We start from the raw sequence: 25,696 nt of genomic DNA, 5'->3' as shown, positions 1-25,696 counted from the left end.
TGAGAGCCATCAGCTCAGAGACCAAGTTACCCCACTACCACCAACAGCCATTCCAATGGTTCCCTGTCCCTTATTTTATTTTTTGAAACAGAGTCTTGCTTTGTCGCCCAGGCCAGAGTGCAGTGGCACGATCTTGGCTCACTGCAAACACCACCTCCCGGGTTCAAGCAATTCTCATGCCTCAGCCTCCCAAGTAGCTGGGACTACAGGCGTGCACCACCATGCCTGGCTAATTTTTTTTGTATTTTTAGTAGAGACAGGGTTTCTCCATGTTGGCCAGGCTGGTCTGAAACTCCTGGCCAATGTCTACTTCTAGAAGATCCTATGCAGGATATTTTTCTTCAGTGATAGAAAAAGAAACACTTAAGAAATCCAAAGGATAATATAAAAATAATTGTGTTTTCTGTTGACTTTGGCCACCAGGAAATTTCACCAGCACACCTTTAATTACTGTTACAAAACCTTGCAGCATGCTGGTCTTCTATTCATTGTAACTGGCTTGATATGACAAGATGACCCTCATTCACTCTTTCCACTGATTTCTTCTTCTCTTTTTAAAAGTTTATTTGTGTATATTTTTAAGGATATCTCCCTATCTTTTTGGGAATGGCAGAGTGCTGAGTAATAATTTCAGAGACAACACACAAGATCTGTGTTACACTTTAGGGGAGATACTCATCAAATCTTACTGACAGCTGCAGAAATTCACAATAACTCATCTTGGCAGTGGCCCTACCACCAAGCCCCAGACCACCCTTGGTCCCTGTCTATTTTAAATGTCCAGCCATCCAGCCCCCAGGTGAATAAGTGAATGGACTCACTGTAACACCATTTCTACTTTAACATGAGAATATCTCACAGATGAGGTCTGACATTTGCTTCAAACTAAAACAGAAAGGGGTATACAAAGGGTACCTAGGGGAGGATGGCCCATAAGTTGCTGGTTGATGAGGCCAGGCAATAGGTAATAAGAATTCACTATATCACTCTGTGTACTTTTGAGAACATTCGATGTCCCCCATATATAAAACAGATTAAAAATTTTAACACATGGCCGGGCACGTTGGCTCATGCCTGCAATCCGAGCACTATGGGAGGCCGAGGCAACTGGATCACCTGAGGTCAGGAGTTTGAGACCAGCCTGGCTAACATGGTGAAACCCTGTCTCTACTAAAAATACAAAAATTAGCCAGGCATGGTGGCAGGCACCTATAATCCCAGCTACCAGGGAGGCTGAGGCAGGAAAATCGCTTGAACCCGGGAGGCAGAGGTTACGGTGAGCCAAGATTGTGCCACTGCACTCCAGCCTGGGTGACAGAGACTCTGCCTCAAAAAAAAAAAAAAAAAAAAAAATTAACACTCACAGAAACTAAGTGAAATTTGGAGTCAATATCTCTACATTCTCTGTTACTTCAGGGACTTGCTCTGAAATAGGAGATCAGTGAAAAAAGTACTTTAGAGAATCAAATGTACCAAATGAGAAAAAAAAAAAAGCCGCATTAAGTCCTATCTGTCCTAAAAGTCAGCATTCCAAATTACTAAATATAATCAAAATGCAAGGCAAATGAACATTTTTGCTTCCAGTAATAGGGTTCTTAATTACACATTACTGGATGGAGCTGAAAAAATTCATAAACAAACATCAATCATGTGTTCTTATAATAAATGTAATTAGCTTAATGCTAGGCCTTTTATACAAATAAAAAGGCTCCAGTTATTATTTTGTTAAGATAGTTTAAAATAGAAGGAATCCTTTGCCTTTTGTTTTCTGAGATGAGGTCTCGCTATGTTGCCCACGCTGGTCTCAAACTCCTGGGCTCAAGCAATCCTCCCGCCTCAGCTACCCAAGTAGTTTGCTTTGTTTTTTTTAATCTAAAAGCAAAGGTGTGAGCTTGATAAAGAAGTCTTGTGGTGAAGCAAAATGAACAAATCTCAACCTTGAAAGCATTTGAATTCTCTGAAGCAATTCTATAGCGAGTCTCTATAATTCCTCTACAAATCATGTAAAAAATTGATAAGACATGGCAGTATTTGCCCTCAAAAGCCTTGTCACCACAAAACATCACAAGCTTATTTGCTTAACCCAAAGGCCAGATAAATCCAAAACTGGACCGAGGTCCATGACACTGGCCTCTGACCACTATGCCCAAAGCTCCACAGACACCCTCTTGGGGTTTTAAACAGAGACTTCTGGCCCCTACAAAATGAACAGACTCCAAAGGACGGCCATGGAATACTGTCTCTGTCCCTTCACTAGAGAAAGTATAAAATGTGAGTGTTGCAACCCCAGAGTCAGTCATAAGGGCTATGATTAAAGGTCTTGAGCACTCAGGACAAACAAAATTCATCACTCCTTCCCACTAAGGCAGCTCACTCCTAACCTCCATATGCAGTAGTAATTTCGTTTCTGAAAAGAAATGTAATGGTTTATAACACTCCGCAAGGGAGTTTAATGCACCATTCAAATTCTAACTCTAATCTGCTAGGTGCAGACATTGTTTACTCTCTGCCCAGAATGTAACAATATAACAACCATGTAAGATCCATATATTTTTGTGTATTTATTCATTTATAGCTGTTACATGGCCTAAACAGAAATAAATAAGATCCCAGAATCAGCCAACCTTGATTTCTTCCTCTCCTGTACCATCCCATTTAAAGATGAGTGGCCAAGTTCTGTAACCACATAACTAGCCCAATCTGGTTCAATTATGTGCAGTAAACTAGTAAGTTGTATTTCAGTTGCCATGAACCCCCAGGTTGTAGGTCAGGTAACTCGAGCACAGATGAACCCAGTGTGCCCAACGCGTGATACCAGAGGCAATCAGAACTAAAAAGTCAACCACAAGCAGAACCAAAGGGCTCCGATCAGGGAAAAGAAAGAATTAAGAAGCAAGCCTCGGCATCACCTCAGGGCATGAGCCAATCAGATCATGTCTTGGCATCACCCCACGGCATGCTCCAATCAAATCACACCTCCTGGCGTCACTTTGTTGCAAGATCCAATCAGATCACGCTTCACTAATTATATTGCCTCATGGTAATCCCTCTGCCTATAAAACCTGCCCCAGCCTCCAGCTCAGGGAGACAGATTTGAGTGTTTCTTCCTATCTCCTTGCCAGTCGACTCCCAATAAAGCCTTTCTTTTTTCAAAAGCCAGTGCCACAGTATTGGCTTCTATATACATCCAGCAGTGAGCCCATTGCCCAGTAAAACAGTTCTAGGGTTTCATTTCCCAACATAACTGTTCTCTCCACCTACAATGCCACCGTTCTTGTCCACGGTCTTGCTTTCTCCTAAGGGACGACGGCAAAAGCCAAACTAAATGGCCTCCCTGTCTCCAACCTCTACTTCCACTCCTCCCATCTCCCATACCCATCACACTTGCCTTGAAAGAAAACTCATGTCCTCGCCAAGCTGCAGTGGTCTGACATGCAAACAGGAAAGTCAATTATGAGCTAACTTCCTAAGCACTTATGAAAATGGCAATGAATACACAAAACATTCTTTATAAACTGACAGGACTACATGAGTCTTATACAATAACAGGTATAAAGCAGTGTTACTAATGTTTTTTATTTGTTTTTGTTTTAAATATCATATATTACTGGTTGGGTGCAGTGGCTCATGCCTGTAAACCCAGGACTTTGGGAGGCCAAGGCAGGAAGACTGGTTGAGCTGAGGAGTTGGAAACCAGCCTGGGCAACATAGTGAGATCCCAGCTCTACAAAAAAAAATTTTTTTTAATTAGCCAGGTGTGGTGGCACGTGCCTGTCATCCGAGCCACTTGGGAGGCTGAGGTGGCAGAATCACTTGAGCCCAGGAATTCAAGGCTGTGGTGAGCTATGATCACACCACTGCACTCTAGCCTGGGTTACAAAGCAAGACCCTGTCTCTAAAAATAAAAAAATTTTTAAAAATCATACAATACCACTTAATTCATTTTGATACCATCATCCCAGAAACCACAGTACCATCCAATTTTGCCTAGGATAAAAACAAGGCCGAAAACTGATTTGCTGAAGACTTTAAGGTAAAATGCTATACAGTCGGAAACTGATAAACAGGAGTTTTACAACCAACAAGCTTTTTCTTACCAAAACATACATTTCTCCTGGGAAAGAGTCTTTCTGATTGTTTGATCCTTTTTTACCATCAGGTGATTCCTTTTCTTATCAATTCCTATAGAAAAGGTTGGCTTGGCCGGGTGTGGTGGCTCACGTCTGTAATCCTAGCACTTTGGGAGGTGGAGGTGGGTGGATCACCTGAGGTCAGGAGTTTGAGACCAGTCTGGCCAACATGGCGAAACCCCATTTCTACTAAAAATACAAAAATTAGCCAGGCATGGTGGCAAAGGCCTATAATTTCAGCTACTGGGGAGGCTGAGGCACGAGAATCACTTGAATCCAGGAGGCAGAGGTTGCAGTGAGCCGACATGGTGCCACTGCACTCCAGCCTGGGCAACAGACTCTGTCTCAAAGAAAAGAAAAAGAGAAGATTGGCTATAGAATGCCCAAATTCTCTAGAGGTCATTTTTCTAGACAGTTAACCTGGCTAGACCTGGAGCCATGCCAGCACAGGATGGGCATTCAGTAAATGTTGGCTGAATAAATGAAGAAATGCCTCAAAACTATCAGACAGCTATTTCTAGACCCAGACATTTAGACCACATTTCTTTCAGTAACTAATTCTAAACCTGGTAACTTTCAATATTAAAAACTCAGGTCGGACGTGGTGGCTCACGCCTGTAATCCCAGCACTTTGGGAGGCTGAGGCGGGCAGATCACTTGAGGTCAGGAGTTCGAGAACAGCCTGGCCAACATGATGAAACCCATCTCTTCTGAAAATACAAAAATTAGCTGGGCGTGGTGGCATGCGCTTGTGGTCCCAGCTATTCAGGAGGCTGAGGCAGAAGAATCACTTGAACCTAGCAGGCGGAGGTTGCAATGAGCCAAGATCACACCTGGGCAACAAAGCAAGACTTCATCTCAAAAAAAAAAAAGAAAAAGAAAGAAACTTTTATTCATGTTTAATTATACATGAAGTAGAGTTTTAATATTAATCTAAACTAACAAAAATTATATCACTGAAAAGGAGTCACGGTAAAAAAGTTAAGTAAATTATTAATATTTAATAACTTTTGCTGCAATTTAACCCCACATTTAGATTCCTATTTCTTTAATAAATGAATCTCTAAGATATCACTCACTGGTCACGGTTCAGTTTTAAAATGACCAATTTTCACCATTACTCAAAGCTTTTGTATATACTGAGTTCTAAAAATGCCTTTTGAACTGGTGGAAAAGCAGCGTGCCCAAGCACGTCAAGAGCTTTACTCTGACACCGTAATTCTATTTTGGATAACCTACCTTAACAAGACAACATGGGGACTCATTGTTAAGTGCTCCTAGCTACAGAGACCATGGTGAGTCAAGATGGTTTAAGGGCAGCGTATTGGGGTTGAAAGGATATCACCTCTTGTTTCTAGGTGAAGTAAACACTCCAAAGCCTTAAAAATAATTCTGAAACTAGCTTCCTGTTATTCCACTGCAATACCAACAGAACTTTATAATCAGAACTGGACATACTGAGATCCTTCTGCAATTTAAATAGCTGGCAAATGGAAATGTTTCTCCAGTGAGTAACTGTCAAGCATTTGCCATTTATTTCCAAAATTAATGATGCTGATGTTAGTGTTTGTCTGCTTAGCCAGAACATTGCTGTGGGGAGTATTTAGCAACATTTATTTACTGCAGAAAAAAAAAAAAAAAAGTAGCAATAGGCTTTACATTTACAAATCACAACATAAGAGAAAGAGAAAATAAACAATATAAAAATTATCAGGCTCCTCCTGACTCATGGTTCTCTAAACACTACAGCTTCTCTTCTGAGAACCACTCCTCCCTGGGGAAGCAGCCAAGAGGAGTGACACAGACAGATGGAGTCCAGGCTTGAGGCTGTCAACTTACCAGCCATCTGATGATGGACAAATTGCTTAAACTAAGCCTCAGTTGCTATCTGTTAAATGGTAAATAGCAGATGATTATAGTTTGATCATCTCAAGGTCACTGTGAGGATTGAGTGAGATAATCTAGTTATGTATTTTGATTTCTCCTTTTTTCCTTTATTCTTTGAGACAGGGTTGTCTCAGGCTGTTGCCTAGGCTGGAGTACAGAGGCGCAATCTCGGCTCACTGAAACCTCCATCTCTCAGGCTCAAGCGATTCTCCTGCCTCAGTCTCCCGAGTAGCTGGGATTACAGGCATGTGCCACCACATCCCGCTAACTTCTGTATTTTTAGTAGAAATAAGGTTTCACCATGTTTGCCAGGCTGATCTTTAACTCCAGACCTCAGGTGATCCACCAGCCTCAGCCTCCCAAAGCACTGGGATTACAGGCATAAGCCACTGCGCCCGGCCTCCTAATATTTTAAACCTACACTGGAACTCTCCTCTCTCCCCACACCCCCTAACCCATTCTCCAATTCAATCAAATCACATTGCCTCCCACTGCCTTCAGGAGAAAGCTCAGCCCCCTCCACTGCAGGACTTGAGAAGCCTCTAGGATCCTACCCCATCTTCCTTCTCTATGTCACAGCTCCAAATATCCCTACCCCCCAGTCAACTCTAGGCACACCAAACTGTTTACGGTTCCCCAAACATGCCACCCCTAACACCCCATTCCCCCCATATCTCCATCTGTCTCCCTAACATTCCAGTGTTTCAAACTTTAGTGCTCTAGTTCTTAGAAACCACTCTCATACTTCAAATTATCTTCAGTCCTAGAAGAAGTCTTAGATAGTACTACAGAGAGAGGGAGGTAGAATACCAAGGTGGTGTTTTGGTAGGACCAAATCTATCCTATTTGAAGACATATTCTTATATAAGTTAATTATTAATTATTATAGTTAATATATTCTAATTCTAATTATATTGGAATAGTTAATATATATTCTAATTCTAATTATATATATATTAATATATAATTATATTAATTAAAGTTATATTCTAATTCTAATTATATAATTCTAATATAATAATTATATAATTAATCCTAATATAATTATATATTAATTCTAATATAATTAGAATTAGAATATACTATTATTATATTAAAAATATATTAACTACTATACAAGAAAATACAGTGTGGCTGGATTAACTTCTTTAATCTACATAAGAACTTTATAAGGCAGATACTGTTATCTCTCACATTCCAAATGAGAAAACAGAAGCACAGAGGGGTAAAATAATTTGTCCAGATACACAAGCTGAGATGTATGACTCCATGAAAGTTAGTGAATATTACTCAAAAACCAGTCTTACAATGACAGTGCTTCGGCCCAACTCTTAAGCACTGGCACATACTACTTCCCTCGACAGTAACAACTAAGGCAATTTCATGTGGTGTGTCATGGATGATCATTCGGAAAGCACTCAGGGAATGTGTGAGCCAGCCCCAAAGAAAATGCCAGAAAAAGCCAGGCTTAGTGGCTCGCACCTGTAATCCCAGCACTTCGGGAGGCTGAGGCAGGTGGATCACCTGAGGTCAGGAGTTCAAGACCAGCCTGGCCAACATGGCGAGGCGCTGTCTCTACTAAAAATACAAAAATTAGCCGGGCGTGGTGGCGGGCGCTATAATCCCACCTACTGGGGAGGCTGAGGCAGAACTGCATGAACCCGGGAGGCAGGGGCTGCCATGAGATGATATTGTGCCACTGCACTCCAGCCTGGGCGACACAGCAAGACTGTCTAAAAAAAAAGAAAAGAAAAAACAAAATGCCAGAAAAAGAAAAAGAAAAGCCAAGCAGTAAAAACCTTCATTGCCAAGTTTAGTATCCCATATCCCCTAGAAATTGAAAACAAGATCTATTTGAACACTCTGCTGTAACCTAACAATCATGAAAAACGAAAACTGGTAGCTTATTTTTGTGTCATACTAAAATTGGGAAAAAAATAGGTATCTTTCCCAAAGATCTGATGATTTTATGAGAGATTTTTATGAGAAAGCTGAAATATCATAAACCAGCTGCTTAAAGCTCATAAAGCCCAAAATCATTTCATTTCAAAAAAATAATGTACATGGATGTCTGAAATCTTCATTAGTGTTTTCTCCAGTGCCCTCTAATGGCCATAAGATGAAAAAGCAAAGAAAAATACATACCCACAAATTATCGCAAACTCTTCACCCACTATAAACAAAGTTTTTAAATTCTTTTTTTTTTTTTTTTTTTTTTTTTTGAGATAGGGTCTCGCTCTGTCACCCAGGCTGGAGTACAGTGGCGTGATCTCGGCTCACTACAACCTCCGTCTCCCGGGGTCAAGCAATCCTCCCACCTCAGCCTCCTAGCAGCTGGGATTATAGGCACGCACCATCACGCCCAGCTAATTTTTGTATTTTTTGTAGAGACAGGGTTTCGTCATGTTGCCCAGGCTGGTCTCGAACTCCTGAGCTCAAGCGATCCACCTGCCTAGGCTTCCCAAAGTGCTGGGATTACAGGCATGAGCCACTGCGCCCTGCCAAACAAAGCTTTTAAATAAAGCTTAACCTGGTAGAAAATACAAAAATCTCTCAATCAGCTATCACATGCATCATTTTCAGACAATTTCACCAAAGAAAATTACTCAGATTTTTAATTAAGAGTCATAACATTACACATTCACGTTGACCCAGTATATCAATATGGGGAATGTGTAAATGTAGGAAAACATTCATACATTTTTCAAAAGTAAGAAAGGTCTCAGACCAGTGTTAATTATAAGAGCAGAAAACTTGAAAGCACATCAAATGACCAACTCTAAGAAAATGTATAAGCAAATTTAAAATGTCTAAGCAAGACCAGGCCCGGTGGCTATCCTAGCACTTTGGGAGGCCAAGGTGGGTGGATCACTTGAGATCAGGAGTTCAAAATCACCCTGGCCAACATGGTAAAAACCCCGTCTCTACAAAAAATACAAAAATTAGGCAGGCATGGTAGCACATGCCTGTAATCCTAACTACTCGGGAGGCTGGGATGGGAGAACTGCTTGAACCCAGGAGGCAGAGGTTGCAGTGAGCCAAGATTGCACCACTGCTCTCCAGCCTGGGCGACAGAGTGAGACTCCATCTCAAAAAAAAAAATAGGCCAGGCATGGTGGCTCACGTTTGTAATCCCAGGACTTTGGGAGGCCAAGGCAGGTGGATCACAAGGTCGGTGGATCACAAGGTCAATGGATCAAGACCATCCTGGCCAACACGGTGAAACCCTGTCTATACTAAAAATACAAAACTTAGCTGGTCATGGTGGCGCATACCTGCAGTCCCAGCTACTCGGGAGGCTGAGGCAGAACAATCACTTGAAAGAGGGAGGTAGAGGCTTCAGTGAGCCAAGATCGTGCCACTGCACCCCAGCCTGATGACAGAGTGAGACTCCATCTCAAAAAAAAAAAAAAAGTAATTAAAAAATAATAAAATGCTCATTTCAATGTCTGTCGGGCTTTTCAAGATTATAAAGCACTTTCATATACAACAACTCTATGTTCCTCAGGAAAGGAGATTAAAGCTAGGGAAGGTTAAACTGTACCTTTAGATCACCAAGTTATAATCTCGCTGGACCAGACCTTGTACCCATATTCCATCTACTTGTCATTCTTTTTTTTTTTTGAGATGGAGTCTCACACTGTCGCCCAGGCTGGAGTGCAGTGGCACGATCTCGGCTCACTGCAAGCTCCACCTCCTGGGTTCACGCCATTCTTCTGCCTCAGCCTCCCGAGTAGCTGGGACTATAGGCGCCTGCCACCACACCTGGCTAATATTTTTGTATTTTTTAGTAGAGATGGGGTTTCATTGTGTTAGCCAGGATGGTCTCGATCTCCTGACCTCATGATCTGCCCATCTCAGCCTCCCAAAGGATTGGGATTACAGGAGTGAGCCACTGCGCCTGGCCTCCTTGTCATTCTTAATAGCTCCTCTTCCCGGGCTTCAAAATACAAAAGCTACTGAAAATGACAAAGACCACATGGCCACATGGAAGTACAAGTTGCGTAGCTTTAGCTGAAATGCTTAGGGGATCAGAAGTTTTTCAGATTTCAGAATTTTTTTTTAGATTTTCAAATACTTGCATTATGCTTACCAGTTGAGCATCCCAAATCTTCGAAGCCAAAATCTGAACTGCTCCAATGAGTATTTCCTTTGTTTTGTTTGTTTTGTTTTGTTTTTGAGATGGAGTCTTGCTGTGTTGCCCAGGCTGGAGTGCAGTGGCACAATCTTGGCTCACTGCAACCTCCGCTTCCGGGGTTCAAGCGATTCTCCTGTCTCAACCTCCCAAGTGACTGCGACTACAGGCATGCGCCACCATACCCGGCTAATTTTTGTATTTTTAGTAGAGACGGGGTTTCGCCATGTTGGCCAGGTTGGTTTCGAACTCCTGACCTCAGGTGATCTGCCTGCCTCAGCCTCCCAAAGTGCTGGGATTACAGGCGTGAGCCATCATGCCCGGCCACATGTTTGTATTTTTGAGACAAGGTTTTACTCTGTTGCCCAGGCTGGAGTGCAGTGGTGTGATCATAGCTCACTGCAGCCTTGACCTCCCAGGCTCAAACAATCCTCCCACCTCAGCCTCCCAAGTAGCTGGGACCACAGGTACCAGCCACCACGCCCAGCTAACTTTTTATGTTTTGTAGAGACAAGGGTCTCACTATGTTGCCCAGGCTGGTCTCAAACTCCAGGGGTCAAGAGATCCACCCACCTCAGCCTCCCAAAGTGCTGGGATTACAGGAATGAGCCACCAAGCCCGGCCTGGTGCGGACGTGAATTTATTTTGAGACAGTCTCACTCTGTCACCCAGGCTGGAGTGCAGTGGCGTAATCTAGGCTCACTGCAACCTCCGCCTCCCAAGTTCAAGCAATTCTCCTGTCTCAGCCTCCTGAGTAGTTGGGACTACATGCATGTGCCACCACGCCAGGCTAATTTTTATATTTTTTTAGTAGAGACAGGGTTTCACCATGTTAGCCAGGCTGGTCTCGAACTCCTGACCTCAGGTGATCTGCCCCCCTCGGCCTCCCAAAGTACTGGGATGATAGGCATGAGCCACCAAGCCCGGCCCAAGTATTTCCTTTGAATGTCATATCAGGACTCAAAAAGTTTCATATTTTGAAGCATTTTGGATTTCAGACTTTTGGATTAAGGACACATGACATGTATTAGGAAGTAAGTAACAAAATGCTAAAACAAGAGAAAGATGCTAATTTTAAATTTAGAAAATAACTATAATGTTATAGTTAGAGTATTATATTCATCACAGTATTTTTTAAATTTTTTTTATTAATAGAGACAGAGTGTTGCTATGTTGCCGAGGCTGGTCTCAAATTCCCGGGCTCAAGCAGTCCTCCCACCTCAGGCTCCCAAAGTGCTGGGATTACAGGCAGAGCCACCACACCCAGCCTGGAATATTTTTTTATGATAAGCTTTACAAAAGAAACCAAATAATCCAATATAAAAATAGATGAAACACAGTGTACAATAAAGAATAAGATGTCTAGCCTTTGTCCCCAGCTCCTGGAAAATTAACCTCTAAATCCTTGAACATTCTCAAGTGATAGGATTATCTTTTTTTTTTTTTTTTTTTTTGAGACAGAGTTTCACTCTTGTTGGCCAGGCTGGAGTGCAATGGTGCAATCTTGGCTCACTGCAACCTCCACCTTCTGGGTTCAAGGGATTCTCCTGCCTTAGTCTCCCAAGTAGCTGGGATTACAGGCATGCACCACCACGCCTGGCTAATTTTTTTTTTTTTAATTTAGTAGAAACGGGGTTTCACCATGGTGGTCAGGCTGGTCTCCTGACCTCAGGTGATCCACCTGCCTCGGCCTCCCAAAATGCTGGGATGACAGGTGTGAGCCACTGTGCCCGGCCAGGAGTATCTTTGTTACTCATGGTGAGCCCTTCAGACTACATCTGATATTTTATGTTAATTAGGTGTCTCATGGCGGACCCCTAGGGCAATGTGGTATCAGCCCAAAATTCAGGAGGAAGAGGGGGTGCTCAAGACTGAGCCCTACCACAGAGGCAATCAATTAATCAATCATGCCTAGCTAATGATAGCTCAATAAAAACTGGGCCAGGCACAGTGGCTGACGTCTGTCACCAGCTGCTGGTCTGCCCCACTGGGTCTGGCAGCCCTCCCAGGATGGGCCCACACCCTCCTCCTCCAGTCCCTGCCCAGCAGCTGCACTTGATCCCTCTGTAGTCTCTTTGCTTCTGGCTGGTAAATGATGTCAACCTGCTGCCTTGGCTGCCAGACCCTGTACACAACTCAACTTCTGTTGTGTGACCAGTTCATGGTTTATTCTCTATTTGTCTCTCATGTCTTCCTTTTCCCCTGAAGAATCCTGTCTTCTCTTTGGCCATCTCAAATTGAAATCCTAAACTATTCCTGCAGAACTGCCTGGCTGGCACCCACAAGCAATACCTCTTGTTCCAGCACGACCAAGGGAGCCAGCCTCCAGTGAGTGACTCCAGCAAGTGCGGTCACCTCTCCCTTGAGGGTCTGGGAGCCTGGCCCCAGCAAGGGGCCCTCCTGACATCTGGCTCTAGTGAAGCTGAATGTCCTCACTTTATGGGTCACACTCTTTCCATTTCTGTAAAGAATCTTGGCACACCTGGGGCTTACCAGTGGCCCAGGTAATTTTTGTTTCATGGACTATGGACTGTTTCAAAGGGATCTGATCCTTTTGAATTTTGCACAGCCCTAGATATAATCTCTTTTGATAAAAGGGTCTTTGCTTCTGATTAGAGGAGCGCTATGGAACGTCTGTAAACATGTTTTTTATAATCCCATGTATAATTGGTATGCACTCACATAATACCAGTCCCCAGCAGCCGCTCTTCTCTGTATAGGGCCATAATAGGATTCCAAAGAAACCTTGGGGAGGGAGGGGGAGTTGGAACAAATGTCTATTCCCTGGAGCCCAGTCTGGTGCTCAGACCTTTAGACTTATTATAAGTTGCCACTGCCAACATGACACCAAAGTGTGTGAGTTGTCAATGCAGCGCGACAGCATTAAAGACTGATGCTAAACCTCAAAAAAAAAAAAAAGGAAATATCAAAACTATTCTGAACTGAGGACAATGGGAGCCTTGGACTTAAGAACAATAGAACAGGACGGGCACAGTGGCTCACGCCTGTAATCCCAGTACTTTGGGAGGCCAAGGTGGGCGGATCATAAGATCAGGAAATCGGGACCATCCTGGCTAACACGGTGAAACCTCGTCTCTACTAAAAACACAAAAAATTAGCTGGGCATGGTGGCATGCACCTGTAGTCCCAGCTACTCGGGAGGCTAAAGCAGGAGAATCGCTTGAACCTGGAAGGTGGAGGTTGCAGTGAGCGAGATGGCGCCACTGCACTCTGGCCTGGGCAACAGAGAAAGACTCCGTCTCAAACAAACAAACAAAAAGAACAATGGAACTTCCCAGGCATTGCCTTGTGCATGTCTTCCCTTAGCTGATTTTCTGTATCCTTTCCTCACAATGAACTATACCCTTGAGTATAAAAGCTTTCAGGGAGCTCTGTGTGTTTCTCTAGCAAATTATCAACCTGAGGATGGTCTAAGGACCGCAACAAATCTGTAGCTGGTGTCAAAAATGGGAGCAGTCTTGGAGACTGTGGTCTCAGACCTTGCAGTTTGTCTAATTTCAGGCAGACAGAAAGAAATGATTCAGGCCAGGCGCAGTGGCTCACGCTTGTAATCCCAACACTTTGGGAGACCGAGGCGGGTGATCATTTGAGGCCAGGAGTTTGAGATCAACCTGGCCAACATGGTGAAACCCCATCTCTATAAAAAATACAAATTAGTTGCGCATGGTGGCATGCATCTGTAATCCCAGCTACTCGGGAGGATGAGGCAGGAGAATCACTTGAAACTGGGAGGCGGAAGTTGCAGTGAGCCGAGATCACACTACTACACTCCAGCCTGGGCAACAGAGCAAGACTCCATCTCAAAAAAAAAAAGAAAGAAATGTTTCACAGGAAAAGAAAAAAGAAAGAAAAAATGCAAATGAACAATAAACACAAAATGCATCCAATCTCACTCAAAATTTTAAAAATGCAAATTAACACAAAGCTACTATTTTTCAGATTGACAAGATTTGAAAGATTGATAACATCTCAGATGTAGAGAACAGGTACTCTCATTTCTCTTCTACAATGGAAACAGAAGAGAAACTTTTTGCAACTTTTACAAGGCGATTTGGAAATATCAAAACTACAAACTCCCTTTGATGCCGGAATTTCAATTTTAGGAATTTATTCTTCAGATAAGTTTATATCAGCCACAAAAAATATGAGCAAGAGTATCCATTACAAAAATGAGAAAACACCTGAATGTTAATGAACAAGAGCCAAATAAATTGTGGGCCATCATTACGAACTACCTTAAAATGAACCTTACATTGAATTCATCTAATATGACAGGACCAGAAAGCTGTCATGTTAAAGCGAAAGAAAAGCAGTCTGTAGACCAGGAGTACAAAATGATCCCATTTGTGTAGCCAAAAAACAAAATTATACCAAAACAAATGTGTTTATAAAAGGCAATAAAATACCTGCAAGAATATTGTCAAACTGAAAACTGTGGTTACTATGAAAAGCGGATCCAGGAAAAACAGGAACAGAGGACTGCTGTCTGTGAAATTTTAAAACACATGTCAACAGGGTTTTAAATTAAAGGAGGCCGGGCACGGTGGCTCTCAACTGTAATCCCAGCACTTTGGGAAGCCAAGGCAGGTGGATATCTTGAGGCCAGGAATTTGACATCAGCCCAGCCAACATGGCAAAACCCCGTCTATAGTAAAAAAATACAAAAAATAGCCAGGTGTGGTGGCACACGTCTGTAATCCCAGCTACTCGGGAGGCTGAGGCAGGAGAATTGCTTGAACCCAGAAGGAGGAGGCTGCAGTGAGCTGAGATCGCATCACTGCACTCCAGCCTGGGCAACAGAGCAAGACTCCATCTCAAAAAAAAATAAAAAATAAAAAAAAATAAATTAATTAAATGAAACTACAAAGAGAAGATCAGATCAAGTTAAAAATTTTCGAAGAAATATCTGAGAAACAGTTTTACAACATTAAAAATGGCTCCCCTGGCCAGGAACGGTGGCTCACGCCTGTAATCCCAGCACTTTGGGAGGCCGAGGTGGGCAGATCACAAGGTCAGGAGTTCAAGACCAGCCTGGCCAAGATGGTGAAACCCCGTCTCTACTAAATCTCTACTAAACATACAAAAATTAGCCAGGCATGGTTGCAGGCGCCTGTAATCCCAGCTACTCGGGAGGCTGAGGCAGAGAATTGCTTGAATCCCAGAGACGGAGGTCGTATTGAGCCAAGATCACACCACTGCACTCCAGCCTTGGCGACAGAACGAGACTCCGTCTCAAAAAAAAAAAAAAAAAATGCTCCCGCAGATCACAGAGATGAAAGAGTAGAGAGCATGGAGGTAATGAGAGAGGGTTTTTGAAGATTTCTCTAGAGAATGTTGGTAAGGTACTTTAAGTTCTCTCCACTCCCTCAAAAAGAGAGAGGCTAGAGGGAGCTGTCAGCCTCTTACCTCTAGCCCCACAAAACTGCCAATCCAGCCTCTCAAAGAAGTTGCGCTGTATCCCCCGCCCTCAGAGGATTACAGATTGACGTACGGCTGCTGCCTAGGAAATTCAGAAGCAAACGGATCAGCTACTTGCATTAGCAAGTGAGCACTGCTGCTGGGTAGGAATTGGCCTGTCCCCTCCAAATAAAGAACTCAGGAGTGTTCCCCTGACAGCAGGATGGGGGCAAGGGAGATCTCAGATCTTGACCCATTGGTCAAGTAGAGCAGAGAGCAGGTGACAGACTTCAAAAGAGAAGCCAGAGGGACAGGGCACAGAGGAGGAACTAAGCAGCCATCAGTATACTTCTTGGCCAGGTGCAGTGGCTCACGCCTGGAATCCCAACACTTTGGGAGGCTCAGGCAGGAGGATCGCCTGAGGTAAGGAGTTCAAGACCAGCCTGGCCAACATGGTGAAACCCCATCTCTACTAAAATTACAAAAATTAGCCGGGCGTGGTGGTACGCACCTGTAATCGCAGCTACTCAGGAGGCTTACACAGGAGAATCGCTTGAACCTGGGAGGCAGAGGTTGCAATGAGCTGAGATTGTGCCACTGCACCCCAGCCTGGATGAGACAGCGAGATTCTGTCTCAAAAAAAAAAAAGGTATACTTCTCTGCTGCCGGAAAATGGGCTCAAAAAAGAAGGAAAAAGAAAGACAAAGTACACTTCTCAGCTTCTCAGAGTACATTTTGCTCAGCGCAAGGGACTTGCCAGGGAGATGGTCATGGAAGATATCTCCAAAGAAGCCATGAAAACATTCCCTGGAAAGAGAGTCAACTCAAAACACATGACTAGGAGAGTGAGCACAAAGACCTCTATGACAGCAGTGATCAAGTAAGAACTTCCCCACTTTTCTTTTTCTTTTTTTTTTTTTTTTTTTGAGACAGGGTCTAACTCCCGTCGCCCAGACTAGAGTGCAGTGACACGATCTCGGCTCACTGCAACCTCTGAATCCCAGGCTCAAGCGATTCTCCTACCTCAGCCTCCCGAGTAGCTGGGATTACAGGCGCCATCACACCTGGCTAATTTTTGTTTTTGTATTTTTGGTAGAGACAGGGTTTTGCCATGTTGCCCAGGCTGGTCTCAAACTCCTGGGCTTAAGTGATCCATCCGTCTCGGCCTCCCAAAGTGCTGGGATTACATGTGCAATTCAGCACGCCCGGCCTCCTACTTCTGTTTATCTGTCCTGCCTCCCCCCAGCTGCTCCCAAACCCTACGGAGATCCAAAACAGCAGCTAACAAATAGGCTGGGTGACAGAGTGAGACCCTGTCTCCAAAAAAAATAAAATAAAAATAAAACAAAAAAATCCACTGCAAATTTCCCAAAATGTCCAGACAATGGTCTTTTCTCTTTGATCCAAGACTAAAATTTACAAAATGCTTTTGGGGTTTTTTTCATTGTCTCTTTTAATCCTAGAACGGTTATCGCCTCGCCATGTTTTTTTGTTATTGTTTATGATATTGACATTTACAAAGTCTAAAAGGCTTGTGGCAAATACTGGATTTGTCTCATTGTTTCCCCATGATGAGATTCAAGCTAAACATTTTTTGACGCGAAACTACAGAGATGATCATGTGTGTGTATCTTGCTACACATCATATCGGGAGGAACATGGGTGAAATTTTACTAGAAATGATGATGCTAAATTTAGTTGCTTGGTATAGGTGGGAATCACCTGATCTCTCCATTTGTAAAGGCACATTGTTCCCTCTGTAATTAGAAACTAGTATGTGGGGGGTTTTCCCCACTCATTCCTCATTTCTAGTTGGTTTCGTTTGTGGGATGATATTTTGAGACACTGAATATCTATTCCCCAAAGACATTTCACACAATCCTTGCTTAAATCAATTTGTTCTGTTTTGTTTTGTTTTTGAGAAGGAATCTTGCTCTGTTGCCTACGGTGGAGTGCAATGGTGCAATCTCAGCTCACTGCACCCTCCGCCTTCCAGGTTCAAGTGACTCTCCTGCCTCAGCCTCCCCAGTAGCTGGGACTACAGGTGTGTGCCAACACGCCTGGCTAATTTTTGTATTTTTAGTAGAGACGGGGTTTCACTATGTTGGCCAGACTGGTCTCAAACTCCTGACCACAGGTGATCCGCCCACCTCAGCCTCCCAAGGTACTGGGATTACAGGCGTGAGCCACCACACCCGGCTGAATCCTTGCTTAAATCAATTATTACACTAGGAATTGCAAACAGCTGATTTTCTAATTCTCTCATGCCTTACATAGTTAGTATCTAGAAGCCTTCTCCTACACAACACGCCTCCTGTTTGAGCAGCACACAGACTGATTTTTTTTTTTTTTTTTTTGAGATGGAGTCTAGCTCTGTCGCCTAGGCTGGAGTGCAATGGCGCAATCTCAGCTCACTGCAAGCTCCGCCTCCCGGGTTCAAGTGATTCTCCTGCCTCAGCCTCCCGAGTAGCTGGGATTACAGGTATGCACCACCACGCCCAGCTAATTTTTAGTCAAGACAGGGTTTCACCATGTTGGCCAGGTTGGTCTTGAACTCCTGACCTCAGGTGATCCACCCACCTCAGTCTCCCAAAGTGCTGGGATTACAGGCATGAGCCACTGCGCCCGGCCAACTAATTTTTTTTTTTAATTTGATGTAATATAATCTATTACATTCATTAATCTTTTTGAAGCTCAAATTGTTCCAAGTTTGGCCTGTAAGAAACCCTTCGAGTTGGTTCCTATGTCTTTTTGGCAGGTCTCCATAAGTCTCTGAGGCCCCACTTGTTCAATAAGATGTCCCAGGGCTCATCTGTTAACCCTTCTTTCACCAGTCCTGAAACCAGCCATTTATCATAAGGAATGCTATTCAGAAAAACAAGATCTGAGTGCTTAGTACATTGATTATTTCTGGGTCTGCGGCACAATAAAGAATATATCTGGGCCAGTCATGGTACAATGGTGCAATCTCAGCTCACTGCAACCTCCACCTCCCAGGGGTCAAGCGATTCTCCTGCCTCAGCCTCCTGAGTAGCTGGGATTACAGGCACGTACCACTATGCCCAGCTAATTTTTGTATTTTTTTAATAGAGATGGGGTTTCATCATGTTGGTTAGGCTGGTCTCGAACTCCTGACTTCAGGTGATCCGCCTGCCTCAGCCTCCCAAAGTGCTGGGATTACAGGCATGAGCCACCACACCCAGCCATATATATCTGGTCTTTGACCCTGGTTCTTGGTACACAGCTTCAAAAAACCTTGGCATTTCATAAGTAATAGATTCAGGATGAAAGCTGATCACCAGAAAGAAACCATGTGATTAGAGGATTAGAATTTAGGGCCAGCCTGACCTTTGAGGAAAAGAAGTATACTGGAGATTGAGCTTAATCAACTGCCCAATGATTTAACCAATCATGCTTGCATGATGGGATACCAATAAAAACCCTGGACACTGAAGCTCAGTGGGGCTTCCTGGTTGAGGAACACACTGATGTGCCTGGATTCCAAGAGGACAGGACACAGAAGTTCTGTGTCTCTCCCTCATGCCCACTCCCCAGAGTATCTCTTCCTTGCCCGAGAGTATCTCTTCCATTTGACCGTTGCTGATCTGTGGCCTTTATAATAAAACTGCAACCTAGATCGGCCTGGGCAACATGGTGAGACCTTGTCTCTAGAAAGAAATTTAAAATGACCTTTGCATGGTGGTGTATGTCCATAGTCCCAGCTACTCAGGAGGCCAAGATGGGAGGATCCCTTGAGCCCAGGAGTTCAAGGTTGCAGTGAGCCGTGATCACACCACTGCACTTCAGTCTGGATGAAGGAGTGAGACCCTGTCTCAAAAACATCAAAAAACAAAAAACAAACCTGCAATCTTAACTATAGTGCTTTCAGGGAGTTCTGTGAGTCATTCCGGCAGAAAAGTAGGTAGCCGTGAGACTTCCAGCAGGTATCTGAAGTCAGGGCAGTCTTCTATAGGACTCTGCCCTAAACCTGTCCAGTCAGACACTAACTCTGGGTAGGACATATCAGAATTGAATTGAACTACAGGATACCCATTTGGTGCCACAGATCGATGTCAGAACATGCAAAGTCTTTCAGTGAACCCAGCTAGAAAATACTATTTATATATATACACACACACACACACGCACACACACATATATACATGCATATTTAAACTAAGTTTGCAAATATAAATGCACATTTTTTTAAATCTTAAGTCCGTCTCAGCCGGCCAGGTGCGGTGGCTCATGCCTGTAATCCCAGTACTTTGGGAGGCCGAGGCGGGCAGATCACGAGGTCAGGAGATCGAGACCACGGTGAAACCCCGTCTCTACCAAAAATACAAAAAATTAGCTGGGCGCAGTGGCAGGCGCCTGTAGTCCCAGCTACTCGGGAGGCTGAGGCAGGAGAACAGCGTGAACCCAGGAGGCAGAGCTTGCAGTGAGCCGAGATCGCGCCACTGCACTCCAGCCTGGGCGACAGAGCAAGACTCCGTCTCAAAAAAAAAAAAAAAAGTTGATATCAGCCTCCAAATAAAATCCAACACCACTTGGAAATCACATTAATGCATATCAATCCACCATAGTATTATTCAGAGCCACACAACAATATTCCATTGTGTGGATATACCATGCTTTTTACAACCAGTATTCGACAGAGTTGTTTGCTATGTATGCTGCAATGCATAAGCCTGTGGAAATGCTGTTTTGCATTAATGAAGCCGTATCTTTAAGGCAAATTCATACAACTGGGCCTGCTGGATCATGGATAAATGCATATGTGATTTTGGTAAAAACTGTCAAAAGCCCTTCCACACAGGCTAGACCATCCTGGACTCCCACCTGCAAGGTATGAGTGCCTGTTTACTCACAGCCTCGCCTAACTGAGTATGTCATCCAGCTTTGGAGTTTAGTTATTATATTCTGAAAGGTGAGAAATGTTTATCAGTGTAGTTTTCATTTGTATTTCTCTTATTATGAGTAAAGTTAAGCATCTTTTCATGTTTAAATCTCTCTGTAGAGCCATTTCTGAGAAATTCTTATTCATGTGTTTTGCCAACTTTTTCTACTAGGTTTTTGGTCAGCTGGAATTACAGGCACGCACCACCACACCCAGCTAATTTTGCATTTTCAGAAAAGACAGGGTTTCACCATGTTGGTCAGGCTGGTCTCGAACTCCTGACCTCAAGTGATCCACCTGCCTTGGCCTCTCAAAGGGTTGGGATTACAGGCATGAGCCACGGCACCTGGCCGGGTCTGCCTTTTTTTTTTTTTTTTTTTTTTTTTGAGACAGAGTCTTGCTCTGTTGCCCAGGCTTGAATGCAGCGGCATGATCTTGGCTGACTGCAACCTCTGCCGCCAGGGTTCAAAAGATTCTCGTGCCTCAGCCTCCCAAGTAGCTGGGACTACAGGTTTGCGCCACTATGCCCGGCTAATTTTTTTTGTATTTTTTAGTAGAGATGGGGTTTCACCATGTTGGCCAGGCTGGTCTCGAGCTCCTGACCTCAAGCGATCCACCCACCTCGGCCTCCCAAAGTGCTGGGATTACAAGCATGAGCCACCACACCCAGTCAGGTCTGCCTTTTTTTTTTTTTTTGAGACGGAGTCTCGCTCTGTCACCCAGGCTGGAGTGCAGTCGCGCGATCTCGGCTCACTACAAGCTCTGCCTCCCAGGTTCACGCCATTCTCTTGCCTCAGCCTCCCAAGTAGCTGGGACTACAGACGCCCACCACCACACCTGGCTAATTTTTTGTATTTTTAGTAGAGACGGGGTTTCACCGTGTTAGCCAGGATGATCTTGATCACCTGACCTCGTGATCTGCCTGCCTCGACCTCCCAAAGTGCTGGGATTACAGGCATGAGCCACCACACCTGCAGGTCTGCCTTTTTTTAAAAGAGTTCATTGTATAGTAAAAAGATTAACACCTTGTCTGAGATATAAGGGGCAAATAGTTCCTCCTGTTTTGCCTTTTGATTTTCCTTATGGCCATGTAAAACACTTTAAAGTCATTCATAAATTTAATTTTTTTTATTGCTTCTAGATTTTGAATCATACAGAAAAGCTTTCTCCAGGTTATACAATAATCCATCTGATTCTACTATGGCCACGTAAAACACTTTAAAATCATTCATAAATTTAATATTTTTTATTGCTTCTAGATTTTGAATCATATAGAAAAGCTTTCTCCAGGTTATACAATAATCCATCTGATTCTACTATCTATATAATTTTTTCAACATTCAGCATTTAGCTCGCTCATCCATTTGGAAATTATTCTGACATATATACAAGCTAACAGATGTTTCACATCTTTTTTTTTTTTTTTTTGAAACAAGGTCTCCCAATGTCATGCAGGCCGGGGTGCCGTGACATAATCACAGCTCACTGCAGCCTCAAACTCCCAGGTCCAAGCAATCCTTCCACCTCAGCCTCCCAAGCAGTTGTGACTACGGGCACATGCCACTACATCTAGCTAATTTTTTTTATTTCTTGTAGAGATGGGGTTTCACTATGTTGCTGAGCCTGGTCCCAAACTTCTGGCCTCAAGAAATCCTCCCATCACGTCAGCCTCCCAAAGTGCTGGGATTACAGGGTGAGCCACCGCACTCAGCCAACATAATTTATTTTTAGAGTCCCTTTTAAACTCCAGGTCTTCAGAGTCCACCTTTAATATATATGAAATTCCTACATATTCTTAGAATTTTATTCTGTTGCAAGGGTCTTTGTCTCATCATGAGCCAGTACTACAGTTTTAATTAGAGATACCTTGTGGTATGTTTCAATATGTGGGAGTCTTGACAGAGCAAGACTCGAAAAGTCTCAAAAAAAAAAAAGGCAGACCTGGCTGGGTGTGGTGGCTTATCCTTCTCATCACTACTTCCACCAGGGTTTTCATAACTATTATTCCATGTTTATTTTTTCCACATGACTAGATCAATCTAGATCTAGGAGGCTAGAGGACCTACTAGAATTTTTATTGGGATTCCATCAAACTTATATATTAAGAGAACTGACATGTTTACCATTGAGTCACTCTACCTAAAACAAGGAATGTCTTTCCATTTGTTCGAGTCCACTTTGATATCATTCAGGAATGTTTTAAAGTTTTCCAACGTAGGTTTAAGACATTTCTTTTTAAATTAATCTGTAGGTAGGCCAGGTGTGGTAACTCATGTGTGTAATCCCAGCACCACAGGAGGCCAAGGCGGGCAGATCACCTGAGGTCAGGAGTTCGAGACCAGCCTGGCCAACATGGTGAAATCCCGTCTCTACTAAAAATACAAAAATTAGCTCAGCGTGGTGGTGTGCACCTGTAGTCCCGGCTACTCGGGAGGCTGAGGCAGGAGAATCACTTGAACCCAGGAGGCAGAGGTTGCAGTGAGCCGAGATCCCACCACTGCACTCCAGCCTGGGTGACAGAATGAGACTCCATTTCAAAAAAATAAAAAATAAATTAATCGGTAGGTAATTATTGATCCTTTATGTAGCTAGTCCAAATGAGGTATTCTCTTTTACTATAGCTTCTAACTGGTTATTGTTTGGAAATATAAAGTCTATTGACTTTCTACATTGTGATATCCTGCTAACCTTACTGAGTTCATTTGAATTTGTATAGGTTTTAGCATTGATTTTCTTGGATTTTCTAGTAGCTTTTTTTTTTTTAAGGCTTATGGACTACATATAATTTTAATTTAGGGGAGTCTCATTTTCCAAAACTCACAGTTAAATTGAGGCTGTTATTTTTATAGTATAGTATGTACAATACTACTTCAATTTTAGATCACTGGAATCTGCATGAAATCCTACTGCATCGTACAGTCTCACATTCATCTAGTCACTGAAACAGTCACATCCCAGATTGGTATTTCCTGGATTCCTAGGGGCCCCACTCATGCTGATCTCCACACCCACAGACCAGGCTGCCATCCTTAAGCCCCAACACCACTTAGTCTATACAGCAGAGAAGCAAATTTACACTGGAGTTTCACTTGGAATCTCAACCATAAGTCCTATCATGCTGTTCATCTTCAAATAGCCCTGAATAAAATCTTTCTAACCATCTACAACAAGCTTGTCCAACCCACAGCCCACTGGCCCAACACAAATTTGTAAGCTTTCTTAAAACATTATGAGATTTATTGTGCAATTTTTTTTTTTTTTTAGCTCATCAGCTATCATTAGTGTATTTTATGTGCGGCCCAAGACATTTTTTCTACCAATGTGGCCCACGAAAGCCAAAAGATTGGACACCCCCGATCTACAATGTCCTCAGTCCTTGTTCTCAAATCTCCTGCTTATCCTCTGATGAGCTGACTTTCACAGGCCTGAGAGGGGAGATGCTCACCACGCTCATGAAAAATGGCAAAAAAATTATAAAACTCTCAAGACAGAAGCTAGAGAAATGAAACTCCTCTTGTGAGCTCAGATGGACTACACAGTAATAAAGAAATACTAAATGTTAACCAACTGCGGGAGCCAAGTGCAACATTTCCCAAAGTAATGGTACCTTTTCTTTCTTCACATGATCCATAATTTTGCCCAAATCTTCAACATCAACAATGGAATTTAGGCTCTGACGGTCCTCACCACCAAACTCTTCTTCACTGGAGCTCTCGAAGGGTTCTTCCTCCTGGCAGAGAAATGCTTCAGAAATACATTGTTCAAAGGGGCAAAGGCAAAGTTCTCTTACCCTCCCTCCCACACTGAGAATTCACTATGTCTCTAAATTCTTTTTTTTTTTCTTTGAGACAGGGTCTCGCTCTGTCGCCCAGGCTGGAGCGCAGTGGCGTCATCTCGGCTCACTGCAACCTCCACCTCTCAGGTTCAAGCGATTCTCCTGCCTCAGCCTCCCAAGTAGCTAGGATCACAGGCGCCTACCACCACGCCTGGCTAATTTTTGTAGTTTTAGTAGAGACAGGGTTTCACCATGTTGGCCAGTCTGGTCTCGAACCCCTGACCTCAGGTAATCCACCCACCTCAGCCTCCCAAAGTGATGAGATTACAGGCGTGAACAACAGCGCTCGGCTGTCTATAAATTCTTACTTTAAAAATAAAATCTAGGCTGGGCATGGTGGCTCACACCCATAATCCCAGCACTTTGTGAAGCCAAGATGGGAGGACTTTGAAACCTCAGGAGTTTGAAACCAGCCTGGGGAACATAGCAAGACCACATTGCTACAAAAAATGTATACAATTAGCCAGATGTGGTAGCACATGCCTATAATCCCAACTACTTAGGAGGCTGACGCAGGAGTGTCACTTGAAGCCAGGAGTTCAAGACCAGCCTGGGCAACATAGTGAAACTCTCATCTCTACAAAAACAACAACAACAATGAAGAAATAAATCTTAAGTCTTTAGCATCAGAGTAACAACTGTGAAAGTGCATGACGGAGTGGGAACAACTAACACTTCACCTGCCCTCTCACGTCACAGTGACATGAGCTGGGCTCAGGGGAACGAGACACATGCCAAGCAGAAGTAGAGGAAATGTGACATCACTGGGAAGACACATTTGCTGAGTATCTACTACGTACCCCAACACAATGTTCATATACCCATTCATTTCATCCTTAACTACTTATGATGTAGACAGGTTCAACATCATCTCATAGATGAGGAAATTAAAGGTAGAGAAGTTAAGAAATCACGGCTAATACGTGGCAGCCTTCATCCCTTTCTCCAATGAAGGATAAGGCAGAATCAAACGTTAGAGAGATTTTTTTGTTTGTTCTTTGTTGTTGTTGAGTCTCGTTCTGTCACCCAGGCTGGAGTGCAGTGGTGTGATCTTGGCTCACTGCAACCTCCACCTCCTTGGTTCAAGCAATTCTCATGCCTCAGCCTCCAGAGTAGCTGGGACTACAGGCATGCACCATCACACTCGGCTAATTTTTGTACTTTTAGTAGAGACAGGGTTTCACCATGTCAGCCAGGCTGGTCTCAGACTCCTGACCTCAGGTGATCCGCCTGCCTCAGCCTCCCAAATTGCTGGGGTTACAAATGTGAGCCACCGTGCCCAGCTGATAAAGAGATTTTTAAGAGGTGAAGTAGTTGTTTGTTTTCAACAGCAGGTACTTTCTCAGTAACTCAAGGGTCACTTTAAAAGAAACAGGCTGGACACAGTGGCT

At 43.5% G+C, this 25,696-nt stretch overlaps 1 protein-coding gene across 1 annotated transcript in view; it reads right to left on the bottom strand.

Moving 5' to 3' along the window:
- Positions 1-25,696, bottom strand: part of TYW1B (tRNA-yW synthesizing protein 1 homolog B) — a 265,501-nt gene that overhangs the window by 205,057 nt on the left and 34,748 nt on the right. The window contains 1 exon segment of the mRNA XM_054687593.2: positions 24,078-24,200. Within this exon segment, the coding sequence (XP_054543568.2) occupies positions 24,078-24,200 (123 nt within the window).

This window comes from Pan troglodytes, chromosome 6 (genome assembly GCF_028858775.2).
Source record: "Pan troglodytes isolate AG18354 chromosome 6, NHGRI_mPanTro3-v2.0_pri, whole genome shotgun sequence".
NCBI lineage: Eukaryota > Metazoa > Chordata > Mammalia > Primates > Hominidae > Pan > Pan troglodytes.
This window is presented reverse-complemented; position numbering and strand designations above follow the sequence as displayed.